Raw genomic sequence first — 12,683 nt, forward strand, 5'->3', positions numbered from 1 at the left:
CAGTACCCTGGACATTGAATAAGGTACTGACCTGTATATACAACCACTCCAGGACCCTGGACATTGAATAAGGTACTGAACTGTCTATACAACCACTCCAGTACCCTGGACATTGAATAAGGTTCTGGTACTGACCTGTCTATACAACCACTCCAGTACCCTGGACATTGAATAAGGTTCTGGTACTGACCTGTATATACAACCACTCCAGTACCCTGGACATTGAATAAGGTACTGACCTGTCTATACAACCACTCCAGGACCCTGGACATTGAATAAGGTACTGACCTGTATATACAACCACTCCAGGACCCTGGACATTGAATAAGGTACTGACCTGTATATACAACCACTCCAGGACCCTGGACATTGAATAAGGTACTGACCTGTCTATACAACCACTCCAGTACCCTGGACATTGAATAAGGTTCTGGTACTGACCTGTCTATACAACCACTCCAGAACCCTGGACATTGAATAATGTACTGACCTGTCTATACAACCACTCCAGGACCCTGGACATTGAATAAGGTTCTGGTACTGACCTGTCTATACAACCACTCCAGTACCCTGGACATTGAATAAGGTTCTGGTTCTGACCTGTCTATACAACCACTCCAGGACCCTGGACATTGAATAAGGTACTGACCTGTATATACAACCACTCCAGGACCCTGGACATTGAATAAGGTACTGACCTGTCTATACAACCACTCCAGTACCCTGGACATTGAATAAGGTTCTGGTTCTGACCTGTCTATACAACCACTCCAGGACCCTGGACATTGAATAAGGTTCTGGTTCTGACCTGTATATACAACCACTCCAGGACCCTGGACATTGAATAAGGTTCTGGTACTGACCTGTATATACAACCACTCCAGGACCCTGGACATTGAATAAGGTTCTGGTACTGACCTGTCTATACAACCACTCCAGGACCCTGGACATTGAATAAGGTTCTGGTACTGACCTGTATATACAACCACTCCAGGACCCTGGACATTGAATAAGGTTCTGGTACTGACCTGTCTATACAACCACTCCAGGACCCTGGACATTGAATAAGGTTCTGGTACTGACCTGTATATACAACCACTCCAGGACCCTGGACATTGAATAAGGTTCTGGTACTGACCTGTATATACAACCACTCCAGGACCCTGGACATTGAATAAGGTTCTGGTACTGACCTGTATCAATATCATTATTATTATTAGTAGTATATATATTATTATTAGTAGTAGTAGTGTATATATTATTATTATTAGTAGGATCTATATTATTACCAATATTAGTATTAGTAGGTGTAGTATCAATATTATTATTATTATTAGTAGTATATATATATTATTATTATTATTATTTTTAGTAGTAGTATCAATATTATTGTGATTATTGTCAATATTATTATCTATATTATTATCTATAATATTGTCTATATTATTATCTATATTACTATCTATATTATTATCTATATTACTATCTATAGTATTATCTATATTATTATCTATATTATTATCTATATTATTATCTATATTATTATCTATATTACAATCTATATTACTATCTATATTACTATCTATAGTATTATCTATATTATTATCTATATTACTATCTATAGTATTATCTATATTATTATCTATATTACTATCTATATTATTATCTATATTATCTATATTATTATCTATATTATTATCTATATTATTGTCTATATTATTGTCTATATTATTATCTATATTATTATCTATATTATTATCTATATTATTATCTATATTATTATCTATATTACTATCTATAGTATTATCTATATTATTATCTATATTATTATCTATATTATTATCTATAGTATTATCTATATTATTATCTATATTATTATCTATATTACTATCTATATTATTATCTATATTATTATCTATATTACTGTCTATATTATTACCTATATTATTATCTATATTATTGTGATTATTATCTATATTATTATCTATATTATTATCTATATTACTATCTATATTATTATCTATATTATTATCTATATTATTATCTATATTATTATCTATATTACTGTCTATATTATTATCTATATTATTATCTATATTACTGTCTATATTATTATCTATATTATTATCTATATTATTATCTATATTATTATCTATATTATTATCTATATTATTATCTATATTATTATCTATATTATTGTCTATATTATTATCTATATTATTGTCTTTTATATTGTCTATATTATTACCTATATTATTGTCTATATTATTATCTATATTATTATCTATATTATTATCTATATTATTGTCTATATTATTATCTATATTATTATCTATATTATTTTTTCTTTCTATATTATTATCTATATTATTATCTATATTATTATCTATATTATTATCTATATTATTATCTATATTACTGTCTATATTATTATCTATATTATTGTTCCACTCCACGTGATTATTATCTATATTATTATCTATATTACTATCTATATTATTACCTATATTATTATCTATATTATTATCTATATTATTATCTATATTATTATTTTATATTAAGATTGTCTATATTATTATCTATATTATTATCTATAATATTATCTATATTATTATCTATATTATTGTCTATATTATTGCACTATATTATTATCTATATTATTGTGATTATCAAGGTTCTATATTATTATCTATATTATTATCTATAATATTATCTATATTATTATCTATATTATTGTGATTATTATCTATATTATTATCTATATTATTATCTATAATATTATCTATATTATTATCTATATTATTGTCTATATTATTATCTATATTATTATCTATATTATTGTGATTATTATCTATATTATTATCTATATTATTATCTATATTATTATCTATATTATTGTCTATATTATTATCTATATTATTGTGATTATTATCTATATTACTATCTATATTATTATCTATATTATTATCTATATTACTATCTATATTATTATCTATATTATTATCTATATTATTATTTATATTACTATCTATATTATTATCTATATTATTATCTATATTATTATCTATATTATTATCTATATTATTATCTATATTATTATCTATATTATTATCTATATTATTATCTATATTATTATCTATATTATTGTCTATATTATTATCTATATTATTGTCTATATTATTATCTATATTATTATCTATATTATTATCTATATTATTGTCTATATTATTATCTATATTATTGTGATTATTATCTATATTATTATCTATATTATTATCTATATTATTATCTATATTATTATCTATATTATTATCTATATTATTATCTATATTATTGTTATTATTATCTATATTATTATCTATATTACTATCTATATTATTATCTATATTATTGTTATTATTATCTATATTATTATCTATATTATTATCTATATTATTATCTATATTATTATCTATATTATTATCTATATTATTATTATATATTATCTATCTTACTATCTATTATTGTCTATATTATTATCTATATTATTATCTATATTATTATTATATTATTATCTATATTATTATCTATATTATTATCTATATTATTATCTATATTATTGTCTATATTATTATCTATATTATTATCTATATTATTATCTATATTATTATCTATATTATTATCTATATTATTGTCTATATTATTATCTATATTATTGTCTATATTATTATCTATATTATTGTTATTATTATCTATATTATTATCTATATTACTATCTATATTATTATCTATATTATTGTTATTATTGTCTATATTATTATCTATATTATTATCTATATTATTATCTATATTATTGTCTATATTATTATCTATAATATTATCTATATTATTGTTATTATTATCTATATTACTATCTATATTATTGTCTATATTACTATCTATATTATTGTCTATATTATTATCTATATTATTATCTATATTATTATCTATATTATTATCTATATTATTGTCTATATTATTGTCTATATTATTGTCTTTTATATTGTCTATATTATTGTCTATATTATTATCTATATTATTGTCTTTTATATTGTCTATATTATTATCTATATTATTGTCTATATTATTATCTATATTACTATCTATATTATTATCTATATTATTATCTATATTATTGTCTATATTATTATCTATATTATTATCTATATTATTGTCTATATTATTATCTATATTATTATCTATATTATTATCTATATTATTATCTATATTATTATCTATATTATTGTCTATATATTATCTATATTATTATCTATATTATTGTCTATATTATTATCTATATTATTATCTATATTATTATCTATATTATTATCTATATTATATCTATATTATTGTCTATATTATTATCTATATTATTATCTATATTACTATATTATTATCTATCTATCTATTATTATCTATATTATTATCTATATTATTATCTATATTATTGTCTATATTATTGTCTATATTATTATTATCTATATTATTATCTATATTACTATCTATATTATTATCTATATTATTGTCTATATTATTATCTATATTACTATCTATATTATTATCTATATTATTATCTATATTATTATCTATATTATTGTCTATATTATTATCTATATTATCTATATTATTATCTATATTATTATCTATATTATTATCTATATTATTATCTATATTATTGTCTATATTATTATCTATATTATTATCTATATTATTGTCTATATTATTATCTATATTATTATCTATATTATTATCTATATTATTATCTATATTATTATCTATATTATTGTCTATATTATTATCTATATTATTATCTATATTACTATCTATATTATTATCTATATTATTATCTATATTATTATCTATATTATTATTATCTATATTATTATCTATATTATTATCTATATTATTATCTATATTATTATCTATATTATTATTGTCTATATTATTATTATCTATATTATTATTATCTATATTATTATTATCTATATTATTATCTATATTATTATTATCTATATTATTATCTATATTATTATCTATATTATTATCTATATTATTATCTATATTATTATCTATATTATTATCTATATTATTATCTATATTATTATCTATATTATTATCTATATTATTATCTATATTATTATCTATATTATTATCTATATTATTATCTATATTATTATCTATATTATTATCTATATTATTATCTATATTATTATCTATATTATTATCTATATTATTATCTATATTATTATCTATATTATTATCTATATTATTATCTATATTATTATCTATATTATTATCTATATTATTATCTATATTATTATCTATATTATTATCTATATTATTGTCTATATTATTATCTATATTATTGTGATTATTATCTATATTATTATCTATATTATTATCTATATTATTATCTATATTATTGTCTATATTATTATCTATATTATTATCTATATTATTATCTATATTATTATCTATATTATTATCTATATTATTATCTATATTATTATCTATATTATTATCTATATTATTATCTATATTATTATCTATATTATTATCTATATTATTATCTATATTATTATCTATATTATTGTCTATATTATTGTCTATATTATTATCTATATTATTATCTATATTATTATCTATATTATTGTCTATATTACTATCTATATTATTATCTATATTATTATCTATATTATTGTTATTATTATCTATATTACTATCTATATTATTATCTATATTATTATCTATATTATTATCTATATTATTATCTATATCATTGTTATTATTATCTATATTACTATCTATATTATTATCTATATTATTGTCTATATTATTATCTATATTATTATCTATATTATTATCTATATTATTATCTATATTACTATCTATATTATTATCTATATTATTATCTATATTATTATCTATATTACTGTCTATATTATTACCTATATTATTATCTATATTATTATCTATATTACTGTCTATATTATTATCTATATTATTATCTATATTACTGTCTATATTATTACCTATATTACTATCTATATTATTATCTATATTACTGTCTATATTATTGTCTATATTATTATCTATATTATTATCTATATTATTATCTATATTATTATCTATATTACTGTCTATATTATTGTCTATATTATTATCTATATTACTATCTATATTATTTATATTATTATCTATATTATTATCTATATTAATGTCTATATTATTATCTATATTATTTATATTATTATCTATATTATTGTCTATATTATTATCTATATTATTGTGATTATTATCTATATTATTATCTATATTATTATCTATATTACTATCTATATTATTATCTATATTATTATCTATATTATTATCTATATTATTATCTATATTATTGTCTATATTATTGTCTATATTATTATCTATATTATTGTCTATATTATTATCTATATTATTATCTATATTACTATCTATATTATTATCTATATTATTATCTATATTATTATCTATATTATTATCTATATTATTATCTATATTATCTATATTATTATCTATATTATTATCTATATTATTGTCTATATTACTATCTATATTATTATCTATATTATTATCTATATTATTGTTATTATTATCTATATTACTATCTATATTATTATCTATATTATTATCTATATTATTATCTATATTATTATCTATATTATTATCTATATTATCTATATTATTATCTATATTACTATCTATATTATTATCTATATTATTATCTATATTATTATCTATATTATTATCTATATTATTATCTATATTATTATCTATATTACTATCTATATTATTATCTATATTATTATCTATATTATTATTATCTATATTACTATCTATATTATTATCTATATTATTATCTATATTATTATCTATATTATTATCTATATTATTGTTATTATTATCTATATTACTATCTATATTATTATCTATATTATTATCTATATTATTATCTATATTATTATCTATATTATTATCTATATTATTGTCTATATTATTATCTATAGTATTGTCTATATTATTATCTATATTATTGTTATTATTATCTATATTACTATCTATATTATTATCTATATTATTATCTATATTATTATTATCTATATTACTATCTATATTATTATCTATATTACTGTCTATATTATTATCTATATTATTATCTATATTATTATCTATATTATTGTCTATATTATTATCTATATTATTGTTATTATTATTGTTATTATTGTCTATATTATTATCTATATTATTATCTATATTATTGTCTATATTATTATCTATATTATTATCTATATTACTATCTATATTATTATCTATATTATTATCTATATTACTATCTATATTATTATCTATATTATTATCTATATTATTATCTATATTATTGTCTATATTATTATCTATATTATTGTCTATATTATTATCTATATTATTATCTATATTATTATCTATATTATTGTCTATATTATTATCTATATTACTATCTATATTATTATCTATATTATTGTCTATATTATTATCTATATTATTGTCTATATTATTGTCTATATTATTGTCTTTTATATTATCTATATTATTATCTATATTATTGTCTATATTATTGTCTTTATATTATCTATATTATTGTCTATATTATTATCTATATTATTATCTATATTATTGTCTATATTATTGTCTATATTATTGTCTTTTATATTATCTATATTATTGTCTATATTATTGTCTATATTATTGTCTTTTATATTATCTATATTATTATCTATATTATTGTCTATATTATTATCTATATTATTGTCTATATTATTGTCTATATTATTGTCTTTTATATTATCTATATTATTGTCTATATTATTGTCTATATTATTGTCTTTTATATTATCTATATTATTGTCTATATTATTGTCTATATTATTATCTATATTATTGTCTATATTATATTATCTATATTATTGTCTATCTATATTATTATCTATATTATTGTCTATATTATTATCTTTTATATTATCTATATTATTATCTATATTACTATCTATATTATTGTCTATATTATTATCTATATTATTATCTATATTATTGTCTATATTATTGTCTATATTATTATCTATATTATTATCTATATTATTATCTATATTATTATCTATATTATTATCTATATTATTATCTATATTATTATCTATATTATTGTCTATATTATTTGTATTACAATCGCTGCAATATTGGAGCTCTCAATGTAAGAATGTCACTGTACTGTTCTACACCTGTTGTATCGAGTGCCGTGGCGAATAAACTGTGAACTGTAATAAACAATGCACAATACCTCTTCCCCTTCCTACTAGGGACGCCTCCCCGTTACCTTTATGTTGCACTACTTCTGACCAGAGAGACATGAGCATCACACACCCTATGAGCCTGGTTAGAAGTAGTGCACTATACACTGTCAGCACTGTCACACACACACAGACACACATATTGGCCTGTCACACACACACAGACACACATACTGGCCTGTCACACACACACAGACACACATATTGGCCTGTCACACACACACAGACACATATACTGGCCTGTCACACACATACTGGCCTGTCACACACACGCACACACACTGGGAAACATCTCTGATTTCTCCTCTCAGCACTGTCACACACACACTGGCCTGTCCTGTCATCATAGCCATATATATATGTCTATATGTATACATTCATTTTTTATTTCTTCAAGGGGTTCTGCAGCAACCTCAGGACCCCTTCTTCACATGACAATGCCTGTCACACACACATACAGGCCTGTCCAGCCAGGTCAACCGTGACAAAAGTCAGAAAACCACATCCATTCTTGTCTGAGGACTTCAGGAGGCCTCTAGGGGCAACAGCAAGCACTGTTACCTTCAAGTAGGTTTAGGTTTTACTAGGGTGAGAGAATGTGGTCAAGGAAGAGGGTGACAATCTGCTTGTTATAACTTACTTACGTAAAGAAATAAAAATAAACAGAGATGGGAGAAGAAGGAGGAAGAGAGAGAGGGGAGAAGGAGGAAGAGAGAGAGGGGAGAGGGAGGAAGAGAGAGAGGGGAGAGGGAGGAAGAGAGAGGGGAGAGGGAGGAAGAGAGAGAGGGGAGAGGGAGGAAGAGAGAGAGGGGAGAGGGAGGAAGAGAGAGAGGGGAGAAGGAGGAAGAGAGAGGGGAGAGGGAGGAAGAGAGAGAGGGGAGAGGGAGGAAGAGAGAGAGGGGAGAAGGAGGAAGAGAGAGAGGGGAGAAGGAGGAAGAGAGAGGGAGAGGGAGGAAGAGAGAGAGGGAGAAGGAGGAAGAGAGAGGGGAGAAGGAGGAAGAGAGAGGGGAGAGGGAGGAAGAGAGAGGGGAGAGGGAGGAAGAGAGAGGGGAGAGGGAGGAAGAGAGAGGGGAGGGAGGAGGAGAGGGGAGAGGGAGAAGAGAGAGAGAAGGAGGAAGAGAGAGGGGGAGAGGGAGGAAGAGAGAGAGGGAGAAGGAAGAAGAGAGAGAGGGGAGAAGGAGGAAGAGAGAGGGAGAGGGAGGAAGAGAGAGGGGAGAAGGAGGAAGAGAGAGGGGAGAGGGAGGAAGAGAGAGAGGGAGAAGGAGGAAGAGAGAGAGGGGAGAAGGAGGAAGAGAGAGGGGAGAGGGAGGAAGAGAGAGAGGGGAGAAGGAGGAAGAGAGAGACGGATAGGATCTTTATTAGAACTCACTTCCGATACGTAGGTTGATTTGGTCCCGTCGTTCTCCGTTGGGGTTCTGGAAGCAGGTGTAGAGTCCGTTGTTAGAGAGGTCCACCTCCATCAGTATGAGTCTAGACCCCTCCTCCCGGTGGCGTGCCTTCACGTCCGTCCCGTTAACCTTCCATGTCACGCTGGCCTCGCTGTCCAGAGAGCCACACTGCATAGTCACGTCCCCACCCATACGCTCATACTGAATACTGGCCCCTAGAGAGGAGAGAGGAGCAGGGTGCTGTTACTACACATTCACTACACCGTTACTACACCATTACTACGCTGTTACTACACTGGTACTACACATTCACTACACCGTTACTACACCGTTACTACACCATTACTACACCGTTACTACACCGTTACTACATAGTCAATATGTTGTTACTACACAGTTACTACACCATTACTACACATTCACTACACCGTTACTACACCGTTACTACACCATTACTACCCCGTTACTACACCATTACTACACCGTTACTACATAGTCAATATGTTGTTACTACACAGTTACTACACCGTTACTACACTGTTACTACACCGTTACTACACTGGTACTACACCATTACTACACCGTTACTACACCGTTACTACACCGTTACTACACCGTTACTACACTGGTACTACATAGTCACTATGTTGTTACTACACAGTTACTACACCATTACTACACATTCACTACACCATTACTACACCGTTACTACACCATTACTACACATTCACTACACCGTTACTACACCGTTACTACACCATTACTACACCGTTACTACACCATTACTACACTGTTACTACACTGTTACTACACCGTTACTACACCATTACTACACCGTTACTACATAGTCAATATGTTGTTACTACACAGTTACTACACAGTTACTACACCGTTACTACACTGTTACTACACATTCACTACACCGTTACTACACCGTTACTACACCATTACTACCCCGTTACTACACCGTTACTACACATTCACTACACTGTTACTACACCATTACTACCCCGTTACTACACCGTTACTACACAGTTACTACACCATTACTACACCGTTACTACACCGTTACTACACCGTTACTACACCATTACTACACCGTTACTACACCATTACTACACCGTTACTACATAGTCAATATGTTGTTACTACACATTCACTACACCGTTACTACACTGTTACTACACTGTTACTACACCGTTACTACACCGTTACTACACCATTACTACACCGTTACTACACCGTTACTACACCATTACTACACCGTTACTACACTGGTACTACACCATTACTACACCGTTACTACACCGTTACTACACCATTACTACACCGTTACTACACTGGTACTACATAGTCACTATGTTGTTACTACACAGTTACTACACCGTTACTACACCATTACTACACCGTTACTACACCATTACTACGCTGTTACTACACTGGTACTACATAGTCACTATGTTGTTACTACACAGTTACTACACAGTTACTACACTGTTACTACACTGGTACTACATAGTCACTATGTTGTTACTACACCGTTACTACACTGTTACTACATAGTCAATATGTTGTTACTACACAGTTACTACACAGTTACTACACCGTTACTACACTGTTACTACACCGTTACTACACCATTACTACACCGTTACTACATAGTCAATATGTTGTTACTACACAGTTACTACACCGTTACTACACCATTACTACACCGTTACTACACCATTACTACACCGTTACTACACCGTTACTACACCATTACTACACCGTTACTACACTGGTACTACACCATTACTACACCGTTACTACACCATTACTACACTGTTACTACACCGTTACTACACACTACACCGTTACTACACCGTTACTACACTGGTACTACATAGTCACTATGTTGTTACTACACAGTTACTACACCGTTACTACACCATTACTACGCTGTTACTACACTGGTACTACATAGTCACTATGTTGTTACTACACCGTTACTACAAAGTTACTACACCGTTACTACACCGTTACTACATAGTCAATATGTTGTTACTACACTGTTACTACACCGTTACTACACTGTTACTACACTGTTACTACACATTCACTACACCGTTACTACACCGTTACTACACTGTTACTACACCGTTACTACACCGTTACTACCCCGTTACTACACATTCACTACACCATTACTACACCGTTACTACACCGTTACTACACCGTTACTACACATTCACTACACCGTTACTACACCATTACTACACCGTTACTACATAGTCAATATGTTGTTACTACACCGTTACTACCCCGTTACTACACCGTTACTACACATTCACTACACCATTACTACACCGTTACTACACATTCACTACACCGTTACTACACTGTTACTACATAGTCAATATGTTGTTACTACACCGTTACTACCCCGTTACTACACCGTTACTACACATTCACTACACCGTTACTACACCATTACTACACCGTTACTACACCATTACTACACCATTACTACACCGTTACTACACCATTACTACACCGTTACTACACCGTTACTACCCCGTTACTACACATTCACTACACCGTTACTACACCATTACTACACCGTTACTACACCGTTACTACATAGTCAATATGTTGTTACTACACCGTTACTACACCGTTACTACACCGTTACTACACATTCACTACACCGTTACTACACCATTACTACACCGTTACTACATAGTCAATATGTTGTTACTACATCGTTACTACCCCGTTACTACACCGTTACTACACATTCACTTCACCATTACTACACCGTTACTACACATTCACTACACCGTTACTACACTGTTACTACATAGTCAATATGTTGTTACTACACCGTTACTACCCCGTTACTACACCGTTACTACACATTCACTACACCGTTACTACACCA

At 26.2% G+C, this 12,683-nt stretch overlaps 1 protein-coding gene across 1 annotated transcript in view; it reads right to left on the reverse strand.

Annotated features, from left to right (window-relative positions):
* The window catches only part of cntfr (ciliary neurotrophic factor receptor), a 663,571-nt gene that overhangs the window by 307,102 nt on the left and 343,786 nt on the right, over positions 1 to 12,683 (reverse strand). The window contains exon 3 of the mRNA XM_065007697.1: positions 9,742 to 9,975. Within this exon, the coding sequence (XP_064863769.1) occupies positions 9,742 to 9,975 (234 nt within the window). The remainder of the gene's footprint in view (positions 1 to 9,741; positions 9,976 to 12,683) is intronic.

Source organism: Oncorhynchus nerka, linkage group LG22 (genome assembly GCF_034236695.1).
Source record: "Oncorhynchus nerka isolate Pitt River linkage group LG22, Oner_Uvic_2.0, whole genome shotgun sequence".
NCBI lineage: Eukaryota > Metazoa > Chordata > Actinopteri > Salmoniformes > Salmonidae > Oncorhynchus > Oncorhynchus nerka.